This window comes from Poecile atricapillus, chromosome 8, assembly GCF_030490865.1.
Source record: "Poecile atricapillus isolate bPoeAtr1 chromosome 8, bPoeAtr1.hap1, whole genome shotgun sequence".
Classification (NCBI taxonomy): Eukaryota; Metazoa; Chordata; class Aves; order Passeriformes; family Paridae; genus Poecile; species Poecile atricapillus.
The window spans coordinates 18,696,079-18,717,250 of NC_081256.1; the positions used below are offsets into that span (position 1 = coordinate 18,696,079).

General features: G+C 63.0%; 3 protein-coding genes across 5 annotated transcripts; 2 read left to right on the forward strand and 1 right to left on the reverse strand.

Moving 5' to 3' along the window:
• Window positions 1-12: 12 nt before the first annotated feature.
• Window positions 13-5,853, forward strand: FAM131A (family with sequence similarity 131 member A). Its single transcript, XM_058844211.1, is given in 7 exon segments — window positions 13-68; window positions 70-113; window positions 1,682-1,806; window positions 2,584-2,677; window positions 2,938-3,120; window positions 3,347-3,475; window positions 3,850-5,853. Coding segments are annotated over 7 exon segments (1,074 nt in total). The 3' UTR covers window positions 4,293-5,853.
• A 174-nt stretch (window positions 5,854-6,027) lies between these two features.
• On the forward strand, window positions 6,028-8,000 carry LOC131581680 (heat shock protein beta-7-like). The gene is made up of 3 exons (XM_058844212.1): window positions 6,028-6,251; window positions 6,975-7,126; window positions 7,656-8,000. The coding sequence occupies exons 1-3, from the start codon at window positions 6,110-6,112 to the stop codon at window positions 7,839-7,841; spliced, it is 480 nt and encodes a 159-aa protein (XP_058700195.1). The 5' UTR covers window positions 6,028-6,109; the 3' UTR covers window positions 7,842-8,000.
• A 132-nt stretch (window positions 8,001-8,132) lies between these two features.
• Window positions 8,133-20,189, reverse strand: CLCN2 (chloride voltage-gated channel 2). Of its 3 annotated transcripts, none has more exons than XM_058844201.1 (24): window positions 20,055-20,189; window positions 15,425-15,569; window positions 14,845-14,976; window positions 14,604-14,732; window positions 13,966-14,099; window positions 13,803-13,880; window positions 13,615-13,693; window positions 12,882-13,007; window positions 12,730-12,814; window positions 12,520-12,621; window positions 12,351-12,435; window positions 12,117-12,272; window positions 11,658-11,727; window positions 11,390-11,500; window positions 10,959-11,172; window positions 10,728-10,861; window positions 10,458-10,609; window positions 10,272-10,377; window positions 10,131-10,204; window positions 9,750-9,800; window positions 9,226-9,264; window positions 8,909-9,013; window positions 8,743-8,829; window positions 8,133-8,663 (listed from the first exon to the last, which is right to left on the reverse strand). In XM_058844201.1, the coding sequence occupies exons 1-24, from the start codon at window positions 20,103-20,105 to the stop codon at window positions 8,448-8,450; spliced, it is 2,661 nt and encodes an 886-aa protein (XP_058700184.1). In that variant the 5' UTR covers window positions 20,106-20,189; the 3' UTR covers window positions 8,133-8,447. The 3 variants fall into 3 exon arrangements, with proteins under 3 accessions (XP_058700184.1, XP_058700185.1, XP_058700187.1); XM_058844202.1 differs by having other exon boundaries at window positions 12,730-12,755; window positions 12,868-13,007; XM_058844204.1 differs by lacking the exon at window positions 9,750-9,800 and having other exon boundaries at window positions 20,055-20,120.
• Between the last annotated feature and the right edge of the window lie 983 nt (window positions 20,190-21,172).

Sequence of the window (21,172 nt, forward strand, 5' to 3'; positions counted from 1 at the left end):
CCGGGGCCGCCCATGCGGCCGGGGGGCGATGTGGGCGGCGCGGAGCCGGCGGTAGTGCCCGCACCGGGGCCCCCCCGGGAGCATGGGCTGCATCGGCTCCAAAACCACCATCGGTGGGTGAGCGACACCGGGATGGGACCGGGGACTTGTGGGAGTAGGGGGTCCTAGGGTATGGAGGGTGTTAAGGGAACTTGAGAATGGGGAAGGGGGTGTGCAGGGGCTGCTGGGGGTGGCCGAGGGGCTGCAGGTGATACGATGGGGTGGTGGGGGGCTACGGAGGCTGGGGGATATGGGAAGGTGAAGAGCAGGGAGCTGAGGGGGATTCAGGGAATGGAACGATGGCGCATGGGGATTGGGAGGCTGTGAGGGCTGTAGGGTAGGGAATTCCGGAGGTGGGGGGGTCACAGAATTGGGGTATCTAAGTGTGTTGTGTATACAGAGAGCTTGAGGGCTCTGGAGGACTTTGGTACATAAAGGGTGATGGGGGCTATAGATGGGTGGGGGTTTGGAAGCTGGGGGTGGTGCTCTGGAGCAGCTGGATGACCCAGGGAGTGCAAGGAGATATGGGGGGGTGTGGATGTGTAGAGGCAGGGGCGATTGGAGTGGTTGGAGTGCAGCTCTGGGGGAGCTGGGGGGTGGGGGTGCAAGGGGGCTGGGAAAGGAGTGTGGGACTGGGGTGCTGGTTAGAGCCCTGAGAGGTTATGAGGTAGCTGTGACAGAGTTGTTCAGGGGGCTGTTGGAGGCTGGGGTTTGGTGCAGTGTGTGGGGTGCTGCAGATGTCCTGGGGGTGCTGCAGGGGGGATGGGGGCTGTGATCAGAGGGTGTTCTGGAGGCTGGGTTCGTGGGGGCTAGGACAGTGTAGAGAGTGTTGCAGACATGCCGGAGGGGCCCTGGGGGTGTTGTTGCTAGGATGTCACCACAGGGTGCCCCTGCCCACAGCTGGGAGAGGGGGCGATCCTCTCTGCAATTTCCCAAGGAAGCCAGGGTGTACCCTCAGATGTGGGTGGGAGGCAGCACTTTTGAGCTTCCCTGTATCCCACCTCACAGCTGGTTTACGTCAGCCAGGCCCACCTTGGTGCAGGGGAAATTAAGCTCTTGAGGGATACCCTGTCTTGGCCTATTTGGGACTGGCGTTTCATGTCAACTGCATTGATAGGAGACCCCCAGTGCTCGGGAGTCAGTGCCTGAAGGTGTGGGCACCCATCCAGTTGAGGTGTCAGTGCCAGGAGGGCAAGCTGTTGCAGCAAAAGATGGGTGCAGGTGCTTTTACTGACTCTATCCCTTCTTGCTCCTTTCGCTCCTGACCCAGTGGCAGGAAATTGGAGAGGGGGATTTTGGAGGTAGTGGAGGAGCAGCAGCTCCTGCAAATATGGCCCAGTGCTGTCTCCCTTCACGCACCGAGCACCTGGCACAGTCCAGCCTGGTCCAGCTGCCCCCACCTCTCCCACAGCAGCTGCCAAGCTGGGACAGGCGCCTGGTCCCCAGTGCCAGGCTGGGGATGCGCGTTACCGCTGACACAGGCAGAAGGGTTGCCCGGGCATGAGTCACCAGTGCCGCAGCAACGAGTTGTGTCTGGTCTCAGACTGGACAAGAAGCTGCTACCACGGGGTCAGTAGGTGGGGGACAGAGAGGTCTGCTGGGGAAATGGAGGTGCTGAGGTTGGCCTCGGCTCTTCCTGCAGTGGCCGTGGACACAACGCTGTGTGTGGAGTGGAAGGAGGTGAAGGCACTGTCACCCCTGAGTGTTGCCCGCCCGCTGCCCCGGCTGGTGCGCCAGGCCTCCTTCGACAGCCAGGACTTCCTCCAGGTACCACCGAGCCCAGCCTTGCCCAGCTGAGGTAGCCATGTGCTGGTACCCTGTGGCAGGGCACCCGTCCTGGCCATGGCCCTGCCAGCTCTCAGTGGCTCGGGGCTGCTCTGACGTCAGCCATGAGCCGGGCTGTATCCTGGGAGAAATCAGTCCACGGTGCCTCGTTGCCATGGCAATGCAATTTGTTGCGCGCCTCCAAATCCCACATCACTTCCCCCGTGGCCATGGGCTCAGGGCCTGGCATGGCTGGGATAGCAATGGGGCCATACAACAGGATGTCCTGGCATGGTGTGGGCTGCCAGGGAGTGGGTGCTGGGGAGCCAGGCTGTGGTGGTCTTGCACGTGCACGTGTGCGTGCATAAGCTGGGGAGGGCACACGTGTGTGTGACACCATCTAGCACAGGGCACATACACAAGTGAGCACACACAAGCGTGCAGGTGCACGTGTGTGCACAGTGGAGTTCAGGTGTGAGTGTGCAGGTGTGTGTTTGTGGTCAGCTTGTGTGTTTGAGTGCCTGCCTGTGTGTGTGGGCACGTGTGGTGACCTGAGCAGGCATGTGCAGGTCTGTACACAGCGTCAGCATACTGGCACTGTGGGAATGTGCCCTGCTGTGCCCACCGCTCTGCACACATGTATGCCTGTAATGTGTGTGTGCACCAACACCCCAGGCCGCCCAGGGTAGGCACCAAGCAGGGCCAAGCCCTCTTCTGGAGCGTGGGGCTCCCAGAAGGGGAATGGTGCTAGGGCTGTGACCACACTGCCCACTCTGGCAGGTCAATGTTGAGGACACTGTCGAGATGCTGCCCAAGTCACGGCGCGCGCTGACCATCCAGGAGATTGCTGCCCTGGCCCGCTCCTCGCTGCACGGTAACTGCTCACCCAGGGGCTCATCTGGGAAAGGGGGCTCTCCTGAGGTGAGGAGTCTGGTCCTCTTGTGGGGGGCCTGGGTGTCACCTGTCTGGAGTTTTGAGGGAGCCCAGGGGTTACTGGTGGCACTCAAGATGAGGACATAGGGGTGCCAGGTCCCATGGACTGGAGATAGGGAGTGCTGGGTCCCAGGGTTATAGGCTCTGTGGTGGGGACTTAGGGTGCCCCAGGGCACGCTGACGTCGGGGCACATCCCATAGGCATCTCACAGGTGGTGAAGGAGCACGTGACAAAGCCAACGGCCATGGCACAGGGCCGTGTCGCCCACCTCATTGAGTGGAAGGGCTGGTGTAAGCCAGTGGAGTCACCTTCCGCCCTGGAGAGCGCCTTCAGCTCCTACTGCCACCTGAGCGAGGGCGAGCAGGAGGCACGATTCGCTGCCGGTAGGCACCGCGGGCACGGCTGGAGGGCATGGTCCCCACTGCAGCCCAGGGCAGGGGTGGTGGGGTGGGTTGTCTCCATCCATCCATCCATCCATCCATCCATCCATCCATCCATCCATCCATGCATCCATCCATTGCATGGCACTATGGGCAGAGAGGTGCCAGGGCAGTGGGATTTTGGGAGCACCTCCCTGCGTGTGTTCAATCCGTGCCTGTCCTGTGCCAGGTGTGGCAGAGCAGTTTGCCATCGCTGAGGCCAAGCTGCGAGCCTGGTCCTCAGTGGATGGGGACGACTCCAATGATGAGTCCTACGATGAGGACTTCATGCCCTCCACGGAGAGCACCCAGCCCACCGGTAAGTGCCGTGGGAGTGGGCAAATTGTTCCATTGCTGGTGTGGGTTTCCCAGCACTGTGGGTTAAAGGAATGGGATGCTCACTGCCTGGCCCATTCCCCAGCCTGGCCATTCCCACACAGGGCAGTGCCCCTGCCTGGCACCCTGGCAAACAGTGCCTGAGCCAGGTATGGGGAAGCCCTTAAATGCAACACCTCTGTGGTGCCAGAGAGTGTTTTGCTTTTCCTTTGCTGGTGACCAGTGCTATGCCTGCAGCAATTTGTGGGCAACGCAGGTACTGGACTGCTCCCAACCTGCGAGGCACAGGGCAGGGTGCAGCTGCCATCCCTGGTGCCCTCAGCCCTGGACTGACCCAGACATCCTGGTTTCCCACAGAGCTGACAGGCACGATGCCCGCCAGCGCGCTGCTGCGAGACCTGCTGCAGGGCCACCTGTGCCAACTGGGCGTGCGGCATGGCTCCTGCGAGCCCGAGAGCGACTCCTCGCACACCCTCTCCCCCGAGACTCTCTGCTCCAGCCTCTGCAGCCTGGAGATGGTGTCCCCCTCCGAACTCACTGCCAAACTGCTGGGCTCCCTGGGGGGCGAGGACCTGCTGCTGCCCAAGCTGCCGCCCCCAGCCAGCCAAAGTGCCTTGCGGGGCCTGGCACGGCTCCGGTGCCAGGACTCCCTCTACTCCGTGTCCTACACCGAAGCCTGTCTCTCGCCCACGGAGGACGAGGTGGTGCTGAGCAAGGACTTCCCACTCCGCCGGAAAATCTCTGACGTCGCCTCCTCTGGGGTGGCATCGCTGGAGGAGGAGGAGGCTGAGGAGCCCTGATGCCTCCTGGGGTGCCCTGCCTCTCCTGGTGGGGGTCCAGGTCCCCTGCTGAAGCCCTCTGGCCAGACCCCATGCTGGGTGAGGGACAGGCCCTGCCACTGCTCCCCCTCGCTATCTGGGTGCAGGAGGGGTCCGGGGGCCACTGCAGCCCCCCCAGCCAGTGTGCCCCCACTGTGCCCCGGCCCTGCTTGGCCACATCGTTGCCCTCCTGGATTTTTGCATGAGAGCAGGGAAGGGGCGCAGGGAAGGGCTTGGGGGGTTCTGTCCTCTGCCCTGATGCCCAGATGTGCCCCCAAAAACTGACAAGACTAAATAAGTGGGGCTGGTTGTTCGCATGTTCTCCCCCAACCCACCCTGGGCTCCCCTTTTGGGCACAGTTCCCTCTCCCTCAATGGCATGGCTGAAACTCTCTAATCATCCTGTGGTGCCTCCACCACCCCAAGCCAGGGTGGTGGTGGGGGTTTCGGTGTGGGAAGGGCTTTTCTCCTCTCTCCCTGGCCAACTTTCATTGGACCGAGTTTAAAACTGTGAACTGCTGCCTTGGAGCATGGAGCTGCTGGAGGGCTGCTGTGGGGGTGCCAGGGGTGCTGGGGGGCTGTGGATGTGCTGTGGTGCTGGGACTTTCTATACTTTTGTATGTGCATGGGGCTGACATAGGAAGACTGCAGGACCAGGTGGGTGCAGGCCCCCAGGCTGGGGGCTTTGGGCCACCAGGAGAGCAGCCCCAGTCCAGCCCTGTGGCAAGGGGGTCAGCCCAGCCAGGGGTCCCCTAGTCTGCTGTGTGGTAATGCAGGGTGGAGAGAGGGGGTAGGATGTGGGACCAAAGTCCCTGTCCGCAAGTCACTCACCCCTGGCAGGGAACCAAGTGCCTACATGAAGGGCGACCAGCCCCCCCTGTCCTGGCTGGGGGTGGCACCCCCCCTCGGGGAACCCCCCAAGCCCACGTGAGGGGTTCCAGGCACGTCGTTTGGGGGAGGAATGCCAGTTTTTGCCAACGCTTGCGCACCCCTTCCTGCATGGCACGTGTTCTCGTGGGGCCACTCTCCCCCTGCATGCTACTCCTCACCCAGCCCAGTCACTGTCCCCTGTCCCCATGCCCCGGGATGCACCCTAGCACCTCTGCTCCCCTGCATCCCCCAGCACCCCCACTGACCCCTGCCGGGCACAGCTCCTGTTCTCCCTCCCTGCCATGGGCTGCCCGGTGTGGGGCTGGTCCTCCCTGCCCTGCATCACCGGGGGGCTGCAGGGTCCAGCAGGCCCGACACCATGCTGATGGCTCCCTGCCACCCGCTTCCGCTCGCTCCCGGGGGCAGTGGATGCTCCCCACGGTACTGGGATGGGCCGGGGGGTGCGGGCTGCCTGTGGATGGGTGGGGGGCTTTGCTCTGTGTGTGTGTGCATGTGCACACCTGGGAGCGCATGGGCATGTGCACGCGTGTGCATATCCGTGGGAGCTGCCTGAGCCCCCCGCCCCGCTGCGGCGGTACCCGTGGAGTATCCGTGGGGTGCCTACACCATGGCACCCCTTCCTCCATCCTGCCAGGTCTTGAATAAAGTCAATTGTGCGAGCACTGCGCCGGGTGCCTCTTCTTGCATGTGCGGAGCACCTCCTCCCCAGGGGGCTGGGGGGGTGGCAGGCCAGCGGTGGCAGGGATGCATCCCCTTCTGCGGCCCCACAGGGTGACGGAGGCCTCGTCCCTTATCTCGCATTCCTACAGACAGGGTGCCTAATTATGGGCATCTAGCGGTGGTGGCTGGCGGGCGGGCGGCTGGACCCTCCCCACGGCAGGGCCTTGGGGGCCGCGGGCAGCAGGCACCATGGCATCGCTCAGCTCAGCCTCCACGTACCGCGCCGAGCTCCTCAGCGCCTACGGGCAGGGGCACAGCGAGCCCCGCTTCGAGGGCGACCGGCGGCACGGACCCTCTGGGGCACGGGGACAGGAGGCGTTTGGGTACCCAGGTACCGGGTGTGGAGGGTGGGGGAGCCCTAGGGTGCTACCCTGGGGATGGCCTCCCAGGGGTTATCTAGCTCACCTGTGCCTGGGGCTAGCGTACGACCCTCCCCTCAGCTTGGGAGGGATCAGAAATGAGCCCTGACTGCCCCCTGGGTACCCCATGGCTCTCTGGACTGTCCTCCAGCTTTTACTCCCCAGGTGCTTTTGTACACCTGCTAACTCCAGTGTTCCTGTTGTCCCCAGGACCATCACGCTGTCTCCTCCCCCTCCCCAGACACTTTTGATCCTCCTTTTGTCCCCAGAACCCCCCCAGCTTTTCCTCCCCAATCCAGACCATCCCGGCTGCCCTTATGTCCTCAGCTTCCCTGTCCTCACACCCTTTGATGTCACCTGGTAGGCCCCCACTTCTTGTACAGCCCCAGTAACTCCAGTGTCCTCTTCCCCCCCAGCTCACCTTCCCCAGACTCTCGTGGTCATCCCCAGTGTCTTCACCCTCCTCTGCCTCAGGTTTTCTAGTGCCCCTGGAATCTCCCAGGCCCTCAGGTGCCTCCAGGCCCCCAGTACCCCCCGCAATTCCCCAGCACCTCCAATATCCCCAAACTCCCACTGCCACCTGCTAGCCCCAGCCCTCCCAGTCCCCCAGTGTCACCAGACTCTCCCACACCTTCCAGTCCCCTAGCCCCCTGGGCACTGTGGCCCCATGCCCAGCAGCCCTCCAATGCCCACAGAGTCCCCAGGTGCCATGTACCCCTGCAGCCTGGGCACCTGGGTGCGTGCCCAGGGTGACACCTACCAAGTGGTGGCCGACGTCAGCCAGTTTGAGCCCCCTGACATTGTGGTGACCACGTCCAACTGCCATGTCACCATCCAGGCAGAAAAGGTGAGGAACCCGAGAGGGCAGCATCCCCCTCAGCCATGGCACAGTGTGGGTCCTGTCCCATGACACCCCCTCCTGCGGGTGGTGGGGACGGGATGGTAACTGGGAATAGCCTTTGCTAGCACTGGGGTAAATGGGAGCTGTGCCCCAGTGATGGGATAACAGGTCCTGCTCATTCCTGTCCTGTACTGGAGTAACTGGGAACTGTCCTCACTGAGAATGGGACAACTGGGAACTCCTGCTCCATTGCCTTCTCTGCTGGAGGTGGCAAGTGGGAACAGTCCCTGCTGGCACTGGAGTAGCTGGAATTTACCCCACAAGCCAAGACTTGGGCAGCAGAGGCCTGCTTCCTGCTGGCAATGGGGTAACTGGGAATTGCCCTGGAGTCACTGGGATCTTCCCTACTGAACCCCCTGCTGGAGCCAGGATGACTGGGAGTTGCCCCATTAGAAGCACTGGGGTAACTGGGAATGTGCTGTGGGCCTCTCCATGCCACACCGAGTTCCACTGCACCGGTGCTGCTTCCCCGCAGGTGGCTGCGGATGGCACTGTCTGTGACGCCTTCACGCACAAGTGCCAGCTGCCTGAAGACACGGACCCACTGTCGGTGAGCTGCGCCCTCACCGAGGCTGGCACGCTGGTCATTACTGTCCAGCGCCGTGCCACTGCTGCAGGGCAGCCCCCACAGCTGCTGTACCGCAGTGAGGCCATGCTGTGAGCGGCTCTGGGTGACAAAAGGTTCCTTGCCTGGAGTGATACCAACCCCAGCACTGTGGTGAAGCTCAGCTGGTGCCCACTGGCTGTGCTCCTCTCCACCTTCAGCCCCATAGCACTTCAGCTCTGTTTATAAAGTCCTTTTATTAAATTAATATAAAAATCTCTGTATTTACATGGGAAGAGGTGCATGGCAGAGAGGCAGCAGGACCCTCTCTTCCCAGCCATGAGGTGCTGAGCACAGGAGGCAAAGCCCAGCCATGTTTCTGTGGACGCCCCAAACTGACGCCCCTCTTCGCCCCATGCCACTCCAAGAAGGGACATTGTGGTGCTCATGGAAGGTGTGAGGGCAGTGGCCATTCTGGGGGCACCAGGGGCTCGGGGGTACAGAGGTAGCAAAGTGGGAAGCCCGAAGAGCTGGCAGGTAGCTGGGAAGCAGGAGCTGGCTGGGGGACATTTGGCTCGTCCCCAGCCCAGCGAGGGGGCAGAGGCACTGGACTGACAGTGCCCACTCCCGTGTTGAGCCTGGCATCAGCAGGCTCAGGGTGGGCATCCCCCGGCACCGGCCAGGGAGCCCTTGTGGCTTCTGGGGACACGGTGGGGGTGGATCTCAAGGCTCTCGCTGGCCCCTGGGGGTGTCGTCATCATCATCGCCCCCAGGACCAGCCTCGCGGGGCATGTGGTGGTGCTGGTGGCGATCCCAGAGCTGGCGCAGGGCGGTGGTGTCGGCCTCGGTGGTGCTGGCGGTGCTGTCACGGAAGCTGGCGAGTGGCGGGCGCACCTTCACCCCCTTGCCCGTCAGCGAGCCCTCGATAGCCTTGCGGAGCTGCGGGGACCCCAAACCCATGGGCAAACAGCTCCAGGTGCTGCTCTGTGCCCCTCCAGCCTCCCTGTCCCCTGCTCACCTCCTTGAGGGACACCATGCCCACCAGCCGCCCAATGCTGGTGACGAATGCATGGTCCAGGCCCAGCAGAGAGAAGATGGTGTGGGTCTGCAGGAAGAGGGGGCTGTAATGAGGGTTTTGATCCTTTTGATTGTGGGTGGGGTCCTGGGGTGGGGTGTGGGCGTACCTTGTGCAGCGAGGTATGCTCCACCAGCTGGAATGGTGCAGGGTCGATCTTGGCACTGCTGAAGTCCACCAGCTGGTCCAGCTGCTGTTCTTCCCACTCCAGGATCTGGGGAGGTGCCATTGGACAGGGTAAGGGATATGGCATCCCCACAAGTGTCAGCAAGGGCCCTCCCGTCCTCCTTACCCCCAGTCTTATGGAGAAATCTGGGTTACCCACCCCCTACCTCCCCATGCCCACCCCATGTTCTGGCACCCCTTTGGGATGTCTGGGATTCCTCTGAGCAGAAGGGTCCTGCCTGTCTCTGCCCAACCCCTCACCTCTGCTGGGGTCATCTTGTCACCCAGAATCATCTCCTCCTGCAAGAGAGGTGTGTTGGAGCGGCCACGAGTGCGGCAGGCGGTGCAGCCGCATCGGGCTGCAGGCAGGGCGCAGCAAGGGTGCAGCAAGGGTGCAGGCAACACATGGCCAGGTCAAGTAGCATGATTGGTTGACAGGACATTTGGTCACACCCTGATTGGCCACAGTTGGACAAGCCAAGCTTGTGATTGGCAGAGAGAATGCAAGGTGTGCCATGATTGGCTGAGCAAAGTGGGGTAGATCTTGTGGTTGTGATGGCTGGGAAGATCCATGTCCCAGTTCCTGGGAAAGTTTGGGATGGGGAAGATGCACACAGGATTGGTTGGAGGGAATCGTAACTGTCCAAGAGGGACCGCACAAATATAGACCCAACATGATTGGCCAAGCAGAATCTTGCAAGGCCCCTGATTGGTTCATAGAACTCCTGCCAGGCTCTGATTGGCTGGAAGGAGCTGTACCCAGGCTGCGATTGGCTGCAGCTTACCACAATGGAAATGCGGACGCGTTTGGCCTTGTGACGGGCTGTGCCCTGAGCCTGGCCCGTGGGAGATAGAGCAGTTAAGGGATGGGATGGGATGGGATGGGATGGGATGGGATGGGATGGGATGGGATGGGATGGGATGGGATGGGATGGGATGGGATAGATTAGATGGCATGGCATGGGTAGAAATGGGATGGGATGGGATAGAAAATGATGGAAAGGGATGGGAAGGGACATTCCAGGCAGGGTTCATCAGGCAGGGTTGAACAGGGATGAAAGGGATGTGACAAGAACGGGCAGGGCTGGGAAGGGCCAGGCAGGGCTGGGAAGGGCCAGGAAAGGCCATTCAGGGATGAGAAGGGATGGGCAGGGCCAGGGTCTCACCTCGGTTGGCTCTGTAGAGGCGTTGGCACAGAAGAGGTTCTTGAGGGCAATGCCACTGTGGTCAGTGCTGCCAGCTGTGGGTGGAGAGGGGGTGTCAGTGGCGGGGGCACAGGGGGACCAGGGGGCCGCATGCAGACTCACCTGGGGGGCTGTCGGCTGGGCTGCTGGGCACCCGCTTCAGTGCCGGCTTCAGGGGCTTGCGGAGTGCGGGGCGGGCAGGGGTGCCTGAGGAGGTCTCTGTGCTGATCTGTGGGGGATGGGGTGGTAGGGTGACAGTGGTGGGGGGCACTCTGACCAGGCATCCCTCAAGACGGTTGCACCCCTCACCTGGAAGCGGATGGTGGAATCGGAGAGCCGGTGCCCATCCTCGGACAGCACTTTCTGCCGCAGTGCCAGGAGCCGGCGCTGGGGACTGAGCTGGCTGCTGAGCAGGGCCCCCACCTGCGTCCGCTCAATGGAGCCCAGCAGGATCATGGACTCTGCCAGACACAGCAAGGGACCACACTGGCTCCTGATGTTCCATCTGCCACCCACCCACTATCCTGGCACACTCCATGGCTGCTGTGGATGCAGGCAGAGCCCCTGCCTGTGTCTCACCAGCTGACTCCACCAGTGGCAGGTTCTTCATCTTGGTGCTGTGCAGGACCTGCTGCAGGTCCCGGTACTTGCAGTTGAGGGTGACGTAGCGGATATCCCGCACCATGATGTCCTCCACCCGCACGTTGTATTTCCTGCCCAGGGATAAGAACAGTGGCCTCAGAGTAATGCCACCCCCTCCGCTTGTGCCTGGTGAGGGGTTTGGGGATGGGACAGGGGACACAAACTCACTCGTGGTGGCCCCAGCCCAGCTCAGGGAGGTAGGGAAGCTTCTTGATACGGATGATGCTGTCATAGAGGGAGGGCTGGAGGCTCTGGGCGACAGCATTGGCCAGGATGACAGCAATCATGACAGGCAGGATGTGCGAGATCTGCCCCGTCAGCTCGAAGACGATGACGGCCGTGGACACCGTGTGGGTGACAGCACCCGACAGTGCAGCTGCCCCTGTGGCCACCGCCAGGAGATGGGGGAGGGGTGTCAGGTATTGCCACCAGGGTAGGTCCCTACCTGGGGTTCCCCTCTCTAGGGTGTCCACCACATGTGGGGTCCTTCACCCCCAGTGGTGATATCACTCCCAGTTCCAGGGATCATCACCTCAGTTGTGGGGCAGCATCTCCAAATGATGCCCACCATGGTGTCCCCATTCCAGCTCGGTGCTTACCCACCACGGCGTAGCCCCCCGGCACGATGCGGTAGATGTTGCTGTCCGTGTGGATGCCATCAGGGAACCAAGCTGCCATGCTCTCCCCCACCAGGCGCCCAAAGGCTGCCCCTGCAGGCAAAGAGTGGCTGGGAACGGGCACAGGGCCTCGCACCCCTGCCTCGTGCTGACAGGGAAGGGGACATCTGGAGGCACCCATAGGTGCCCAGTGTGGGCTGAGAGGTGGCTCCCTCCTCCCACTGTGCCCACACAACGTGCAGGGTCTCACCAATGACGAAGACAGGCATGAAGGCTCCACAGGGCACTGGGATGGTAGTGGCCAAGGCTGACATCCAGAACTGTGGGGCAGACACCCATTAGTTGCCTTTCCTGACCCAGCCCTGCCTCCTGCTCGTGCTGTGACCCCCAGCTGGGTGCTGTGGAGCAGCACGTGGGCACCACACCCTGCAATGGGGCATGGGTTCCTCCCAGGGGCACTCTGCCAGCACCTCCCTGGTGGCACCTAGGAGCAAGCAGCCAGAACTTCCCTGGTGGCACACTGGTGGCTCCCAGCCAAGATCTCTTTGATGGCATGCCAGCACCACCCAGCAAACACTTTGGTGGACTCCTGGAGCAGCCACCCAGTGCCTTCTGGTAACAATCTGGCACCTCCCTGATGGCAACCAGAAAATGTTCTCCATAACCTCCTGGTGGTACCTTGGGAATGACAGGGGAAGTAGGCACCCACCTTCATGAGGATGAAGACAACAAGTGTGACAAAGACGTTGGAGCGGGGATGGCGCCAGGCCTCCAGGATGCCCAAGTATTCGAACTCATCACTGATTCCCTGCTTGGCCCATGTCTGGTTGTCAAAGAGTGTCACCAAGGTGTCCTTCTGGGTGAGCTGTTGATGGGCAGGGGTCAGCTGGGGCTTGTGGAGGCCCTGGGGTAGGGACTGGTGTGCCACCCCAATGGCAGGTACCTGGCCAGCCATGAACTGTCCAAAGCCGGGTGGGAAGGTCAGTGTGGAGATGATCAGCGTCACCAGGGCAGGGAAGAGCAGGCGCCTGGCAGGGCAGCACAGGGCAGGGGGTGATTTTGGTGCAGTCCCAGCTCCATCACCCTGCTGCTGGGGACTGCTGGGCACCTACTTCTTCATGAGGAAGCGGTTGATGGTCTTCTGGCGGCGCATGAACTGCACAATCTTGCGGTTAAGGTAGACAAAGAGTGCGCCCCCAAAGCCGCTGGCGATCCTGGGCAGAGCCAAGGGAAGAGGTGTCCTGCTGCCACCACCAGCACCACCAGTGCTGCCACTGCTACCCCTGGGGCCACAGGATGGGTGCTGGGATGGTCGCACTCACCCGATGACGGCAAAGGCAGGCAGCTCCTGCAGGTCGAAGGGGAAGTCGAGGCGGAAGCGGGTTTTGAACAGTGCCGTGATTGTCTCTGGGGGATGGTGGGGGTCAGTAGGGCTGGGCAGGGGACCCCTGTGCCCTCACCCTGCCTGAGGTACCTTCATCCTTGTTCCAGACAGCAAGGACACGGAAGATGAAGGCACTGAAGGTGGCAGCGAAGAAGCCGCGCCAGTAGTTGCGGACGGCAAAGAAGGTGGAGGTGACCTCGATGCTGAACAGGACGCCTGGCATTGGGGGGAAGTGCACAAGGGAGGTGGAGAAACCTAGGCAGGCCCCCGGTGCCTGGCATGCTTCCCACCCCGAGTCCACACTCGTGCACAGCCCATGGAGGTCTGGCTGCCCCATGGACACACTGTGGGGTGGTTCAAGGGCTTCCCTGGCAAAGCACGTGGCCGGTGCCAGCTGGGCACAAGGGACACAGCACAGCGGGCCAAGCATGAATCTGCATGAGCGAGAGGGTAGCACAGGGATGTGGGCAGCGACATGAGGGGTGCCACGGGGATGGAGTGGGGTGCACACAGATGGACAGACAGATAGGTAAGGCAGCAGGCAAAGGGCAAGGAAAGAGTCAGACACATCACCAACCTACGGGCAGGGCTCAGCGGGACTGGAGTGGGGAGCTCCCTGGAGCGCAGGGTGGCAAGGGAGAGGACAAGAGCAGACATTACACATCTGGGAGGATGGAGCCTGCTCCTCCCTTCCTCCTCCCTGCTGAGCAGCACTGCCCTCTCCCATGCCAGCTGTCCTGGGGGTCCTGCTTGCCTCTCCAGATGGACCCTGCTGCCTGGGCGGGAGGTGTAGGGGGTGTGGGGAGGCCCGGGGTGACCCTACCTCCGATGGGGGCGGCGAAGCAGCAGCCAACACCAACAGCGCAGGCAGCTGCCAGCATTTCAATGTTTCTTGCCTCATTCTGTGAGGGAGACAGGAGTGAGTGGGCACTGCCCCCCCAGCCCTAGGCACTGCCAAACCTGCTGGTGGGCAGAGGTTGATCCTCTTGGGGCCAGCCTGCCCCTGCTCACCTCATAGAAGCCCCCAAAGAGGGAGAGGAAGCGGCTGAGCAGGGCTGCACACATGCTGGCAATGTGGACAAACGGACCCTGAGAGAACAACAGGGGACTGAGGACATTGCCCTCAGTGTCACTCCCTGGCCCCCTGCTCACCCTGCCCCAGCACTGCCCTCACCTCCTTGCCCAGGGGCATGCCACTGCCCAGGGCACACGTCAGTCCGATCACCTTGGCCACAAAGGTCTTGAGGGTGAGGTACTCCTTCAGCACAACACCCCTCAGGATTGTCTTCATCTCAGGGATCCCAGAGCCTGATGACATGGGGACAGTCTTGACCAATAGCCATGAAGTGGGACACTGCCCCATGGCTCTGGGGAGTAATCCTTGATGCTCTGCCACACCCCACTGCCACAAGGAGATCCCAGCAACACCTCTTCCCACCTTACAGTTTGCAAGAACAGCCCCATGATTATGTAGGCACAGCTCAACCCATAGCCCCATGGGGACCCCAATCTCATAGCTCCCAGGAGACGCTCTGAAGATCAGGTCTTAGCCCTAGCCTCATAGCCCAGGAGGACATCCACCCCTTAACTCACAGGAGACTCTCTGAAGACCTTCTCTCACAGGCCTTAGGAGATAACCCATAGCTCAGGATGATATCCAAACCACAGTCCCCAGCAGACCCTCTGAAGACCAGCCCAAATCCCTAGAAAGACTCCCAGGACCTCCAGGGAGACACCCAGGCAGCTCCCAGCGCACAACCCCCAGGGACTGGACACCCTGTTTAGGGTGCAGGCAGCCCCTCAATGCCCTACCCACGGCCTGAGGGGCAAGGATCTGGGTGAAGCCAGCTGAGAAGGTGATGAGCACAGTGGGGTAGGTGACCCAGGCCATGTATTGCAGCAGCACGTTGGTGTCCAGGCCCCCGTACATCCACTTCTGAGCTGTGGGAACAGCCAGCCAGATGGGTGGTGGGTGGCAGGGCACATGGCACGTCCCTGGGGCATGGCCACTCTGCCCTGCCATGGACCCAGGAACCCACTGATACCCGCTTACCTTGGAGGCACGTGGCAATGGCGAAATCCATGGCCCAGCTGACCAGTGCCATGACCAGTCCCAGCAGTATGAGGAAGACCCAGTCCTCACCCACCTTGGAGATGAGGAACCGCTGGCACTGCAAGGCGCAGACTGTGGACACAAGGGCGGGTTCAAGGCTGGATGCCCCAGGGATGGGCACACTGAGGTGGCAGAGCCAGACTGGCAGCAACAGAAAGGCTCACAACCAGAAGCATTGACCCAGCACTGCTGGTACTCTCTGGTTCTGGAGCACTGCTATGTGTCCAGCTGTCACAGCCAGCTGACTGCTCAGTGACACACGGCACCACTGGGCATGCACCTCCCACCAGCACAGCCTCCCTGGCATGGCCCCAGGTAGAGGGGCTGGGGCCCCCGGTCCCTGCAGCGTGCCCGGCTATTTCAGGCCATTGTGTCCCTGCTGCCCGGCGGGCAGGTGGCATTGTCCTCGGCGCCGGTGTCCCATGACAGCCACAGAAATTCTACCCGCACCACCGTGGTGGGATGGGCAGCCGTGTCCAGACTGTGCCATCGTGGGGCTGTGCCCACCCGTGACTCTTACCACGACAGGGGGCACAGCGGCCCTGGGTGTACTCCAGCAGCTCGGAGGGGCGGCGGGGCCGGGGCGTGTCCCCCTCCTGCAGCCGCAGCCGGGCTGCCTCATCCTTGGCGAAGGTGCCCAAGTCCTGCGTGTAACGCCCATACATCTGGGGGAGAAGGAGCAGGCAGCGGTGTCAGGGCAGCTGGTACCCCAACCCCTGCACCCAAGTGGGGAAACTGAGTCAGGGGAGCAGTTGGCATACTGGCATGGCCTGCCAGGTGAGGGAACAGGCATGGCATCCCGAGGCAAAGGGGTGGAGGCTCCTGTGGGAGTGCCCGGCTGCCCTTCAGGGCGTGGGAAGAAGCCAGGCAGATAAGGTGAGTGTGGATCGATGGTGAGTGATTGTTTTGCCCACATGCCCAAAGCAGGCAGCTGAAACGTCGGTACCAGTCTCCAGCCCTGCCCAGGTGCCCCAGGCACCGGAATGGGCTGGTGGAGGGAGGGGAAGGGCCTCCAGTGATGGGAGCACGGCCAGCTTGGCCAGGAGACTCTCTGAGGGCTGGTATTGGGGTTGTGCTGGCACTCTGCAGGCACCACACCCTGACTTTGCTAAGAGCAAGGCTGGGATACCCCCTCCAAAAGCAGCCTTGGCTGGTCATATGTGACATGAGTTGGCTGGTCTCAGCTGGCAGCAGGGAGGCAAGAGGACAGTGAGGGACAGGATGTACCCCCAGTTCCAGGAGAGGGGGAGCACAACATCAAGCTCAGGGTGGTCCCTGGGCTGTGAAGAGGGGGTTTAGGGATCAAAGGGGTGTGAGCGGCTCTGTGCACACATAGGGATCACCCCCTTTTCCTCGGGTGCCTCCTGCCTGGCTGTGGCACGTGGCCTGGCCCTGGCAGGAGGTGGCCCTGGCAGTGCCCCTCATGCTGGCCAGGAGGTCTTTGTGCCCGTCCTTCCCACTGAGCCAGGGGCATTTGTCCCGCGCTGGCGGGCACTGCCAAGGACTCGGTTGCTTGGTTTCCGCCTCACTCCCCCCCGCACGACCTGAATGCCAAGCGCCAGAGGTTGGCCCGGCACAAAGGAAGGCTTCAGGACCGTGGGGGCCCTGCCAGGCTCCCACGTCGGGACAACGTGAGCCCCATGCTGATGGCGTGCCCACCCGCCGTGCCGTGCCAGCGCAGCGCGTGGCTGCCCAGCCGGGGCACAGCCGCCCTCCTCCCCGGCACGGCCCGTGCCAGCGCCCGGCAGAGGGGCAGCGCCACGGGTGGGCACCGTGCTCGGCACGTGGGCAGCCCAGCCCCGGCTGCTGGCGGCAGTGCCCACCCTGGATGCCCAGGTACCGTCCACAGCCCCCTGGCCTGCTGGCACATGACAACTCCCCGTGGGGATGGCGTGAAGGTGTGCTTCTCACGGGGCAGCGCTCCTGCCCAGGTCCCTTTGGTAGAGAGCAGAAAGCAGTCAGAGCGGCGCCGGGTGGATTCTCTGCTGTCCAATACCCGGGTTGTGCCCAGCAGCGGGAGGGAGGGTGGGGAAGTAGGCAGGGAGAAGAGGGTGAACTAAGTTCCATTGCTGACCCTGTCCTAGCATGGATTTTCCCCCAAACTCCTGCTCAGCATGGGCTCAGTGGCTCCTTGCCCTGTGGAAAAGAGCTGGGGGGAAAGGCACGACCACCTTGAGGGGCCAAATCCAGCACTGGCTGCCAGACGACGACCCCAGCCCTGCATGGGGTCTTGATTTCAAAGGCTCCCTTCAGAAAAAGCTTGTTTGCTCTGGAAGATGAAATGGGCCGGCACCCCAGGAGTGCTGTCACTCTGCCAAGCACTTGCCTGCCTGGCCCCACTGCTGACCCACGGCCAGCCCAAACCAAGATGGAAGCACCCCCAGGCTGAGTGGCCCCCAAACCAGCTCTGTGTCTACCTCTTGGGGCTGTGCCAGGGGCTGCCACACTACCCCTCCAGGTGTTGGGGCACACGGTGGGGTGTGCAGTCCCAGGGGCTCCAGCTTGGTTGATGGTGGTGGGATTTGCTCCCCCTCTGCCCCACTTTGGAGCCAACCCCACTTGTAACAACAGGGATGCAAGCAAAGGGGCCATGCTACCCTGCTGCCACCTGCCACCCTGTGCCATCCAATGCCACCCCTCTGCCCCATGCCACAGCCCCACAAGTGGGACATGGGACCCCCACGGGTGTCCAGTGTTGAGCAGCCAGAGCTACTGTGCCCACAGCCCTAGCGTGGCTGTGAAGGCCAGCGGTGGGCTCTCTCCTTCCTCCTCCTCCTCCTCCTCTGCTTGGGTTATTTTTCCACAAAGGCCTTTTGAAACACAAACAGCCCCGGGACTCCGGCCTCTGCCGTGAAGCAGCTGAACAATCACAGTGCCGGGCGGGCAGGGAGCGGGCACAGGGGGGGCTGGTGGGGGGCACTCGGGGACACGGGCACGGGCCAAGGCCACTGTGTTGGTCCTGGGCTCGGGCGCTGCGGGCACTGGCTGTGCCACAGCCCCTTGGGCACTGCCAGCCCATGGTGCCTGCAGTGCCTGGGCGATGCTGTGCCTGGGAGGGGAACTGGCGTCTGGTGCTGCCGTGTCCCCGTGCCAGCCTGTCCCACAGCACTGAGCTTGCTTGGCAGTGGTGTCCACCTCCTCATGACCAATACCAGCCAACCTTCCCCCCCAAATTTCCCCTAGGGGAGATATTTAAAGGCAAGGGGTTGTGGGTTCCTCTGGGCTGGCAGCAGGCAGGCAGGGACCAGGGGGTGTGTGTCACGCTGCCCGTCTTAGCCAGGCTCTAATCACCCTGAGCAGCTCTGCAATGAACAAGGGCAGTTTGTCAAGCTTAATCCCCCCCATGGGGCCCGTTGCTCCCTGCCACAAGAGCCTGGCATGTGGGGGGCACTGGGGCTGATGTGCACCCCAGCACCCTTGGCATGCCACGGGTTCCCACAGACACCTCTTCAGCATGGAGACCCCAGGGTGGGATACCTGGGGAGACCTTTAGGTCTGGGGTCCCAAGACCCATGGCATCCCAGGGCTGTTGAAATCTGGGGAGAGTAAGGGCATGGAGCAGGGACACAAAGGGCATGGACCTTTGGGCCTTTTGGTTGGCACAACCCTGCAGCCTGGCTGTGATGGCCTGTCTGTGGGCACAAGCAGGAAGAGCTGTCCCTGGGCTGCCCAGCTCAGACCAGCCCATGCCAGGCTCCAGCTGGATCCTGACCCTCCTGGCAGGTGCTGGCAGGAGCTAGTGGTGGTTTAGATGCACCGGGGAGGGCTGGGCACGCCTCCTGCCCAGCACGTGCCCAGGCAGCTCCCAAAACGCAGGTGTGAGGCTATGGGACAGGAGCCCACACCCAGCCTCACCCGGCATCCCCAGGCACTTCCATGAGCCTCTCTGAGCCCAGAGGCCATGGGGATGGGCACCACGGAGCACTCAGGACGTGGGTGCTATCCTGCCCAAAGAGAAGGAGGGCAAAGTCTGCTGGTGCCGAGCATGGCTGCCCTGTTGCCAGCCCAGCGTGCCTCTCTCCCCTCATGCCTGCCCGCAGGCTCCTCCGCCCCGCGGTGCCCGGCTGGGATGGCCTCTCTGCTCACCCACCGTGACCAGGGCGCCCAGGGGGGCCGTCCGGAGCTGGCAGCAGGGAGAGGCACCGCCACAGCTCACCCCTGTTCCTGCCCCCGACTGCTCCCTGACTCAGCCCTGCCGGGAAGGAGTGCGTGGTCGATAAGGTCGTGGAGATGACGGCGCAGCCGGGGTTCCCATGGCCAGCTGGCGTCCTGCAGCCACCTGACAGCGGCACAGGGGCAGCTTGGGCTGAGCACCGAGAGGCAGCATCAGAAGAAGGGTTTGGGTGCTGGGAAAGGCGAGATGAGGGTACACAGAGCAGCAGTGCCCTGATGCTGCCCCGTGAGCCCATGCTGGGTGGGTAAGGCTCAGCAGGGCCCGCTTCGCGCACAGAAACCGGCTCAGGCTCTCTTGGGCAGCCGTGGGCAAGACAGCTGTGTGGCCACGCAGTCCCCGCTTCCCTGCGCACCTCCCTGGCCCTGCCTGTCCAAATGCCAGGGCAAAGTACCGTCCGCCTTGGGCACCGTCCCAAGCAGAGGCTGGGAAAAAGCACCTTTGCCCGTGATGTTGGAGGGCCGTGGGCAGCGGAGAGCAGCGGAGTGACTGGGGACGCAGCGGGGAAGGAGGACACCCCAGGACAATGGGACACCCTGGTGCCAGTGGGGAGGCCTCTGAGGAAAAGGAGTTGTAAACATGGGACTAAGGTTGCGGGCGGGGGAGATACCTTATCTTGGGGGCAGAGGGCCGGGGACACGCCGTGCGGGGAAGAGAAGTGTGCCCGGCTAGCGCCTCTGGGAGCTCCCACAGGGTGGGCATCCCTTCCCAGTGAGGAGGGGTGTTGCCAGGGGCTGGTGAGGTGTGTGCCGAAGTCCTGCCCTGGGGGTGGGGGCTCAGCTAGGCTCCTCCACAGCTGGAGGTGGGGCTGGGGGCGACATCCCAAACAGGAGACAGCACCCCTAACAGGGCGGAGTTCTGCCGCCCTGAGCAGGGCAGCACCCCCAGACCCCCCCAAATCCCCGGCTGTTCCATCGCACCCCGTCGCGTCCTGTGCCACACCGGTGCCCGGTGCCCGCCCGGTGCCCCCGGTACTCACCAGGGTCTGCTCATACTGCAGCGCTCGCTGCGCCTCGCTCTCGGAGGCCATGGTGCCGCCGCTCCGCTCCGCGCCGTCCCGGTGCCGGTGCCGCTGCCGGTGCCCGCGGCGGCCGCGGCTCCTCCCGGACCGCACGGGGCGGGCCCGGGGCACTGCCCGGGGGAGGGATCGGCCGCGCTCCGCCTCCGCCGGCAGCGCCCGGCACCGGCGGCGCCCGGTACCGGCACCGGCGGCGCTGGGCACCCAGTCCCCGGCTGGGTCAAGGGGAGTCCGGCCGGAAACTCTGTCCTATGGCGGGACCCCGTCCACCGTGGCCTTTGCCCGGGACGGCACCCGTGGGCGACCAGTGGGTGCAGGTGAGGGTAAGAGCTGGCGTGGGTGGCGTGACCCAGGGCCAGCTTCCCCCGGGACACGCTGCTCCCTCTTCCCACAGGTACAAGGGGTTGGCGTGGGGCTGGGCGCTGCTCCCCTGTGGGTTCCCCCTGGTGAGGTGTGGGAGGACCGTGCTGGGACTCTGCAGACGGTCACCTCCAGGCTCATGGCCATGCCTGGCTGGGGGACAGATTGGTGGGGGCAGAGTGCCTGAGGTCTGTCTTGTCATGAAGGGCATGGGGGCACCTGTCAATGCCCAAGGAGGGCAGAGCACATTGGCACTGCAGGGACTTCACCAACGCAAAGCTGTCAGGGAGCTCATCCTTACCGTGATGCTGCTCAGTGTCCCGGGACTGTCAGCTCCCAGGGAGAGAGGTGGGCTCCACTCTTCGTTGCTGAACTTGCTGGGCAGTAGAGGCTCAATCCTCTCCAAAGAGGCACACGGGTAGAGCTTGGCACTGGCAATCCTTGGGCAAGGCACTCCGGCATGGCAGGCTGGCTGCCGGGACCTCAGTCTCACCACCGCCACAGGCTCAGGGGCAACCGAGGCAGCTGGCAGAGCCACGCTCACCCTCCTCCCCAGGGCACAGGATTGCACCTTTGTGGCAAGAACTGGGTGCAGGGAAAGCCAGAGCTGTGGCACTGCTGGGCTGGTGCTGTGGGATCAGGAACGGGCTAGTTCTCACTGCCCAGGTGCCACCCTCTGGTTTGACGTTGGCACCCCCAAGGGTGGGTGACGATGGCTG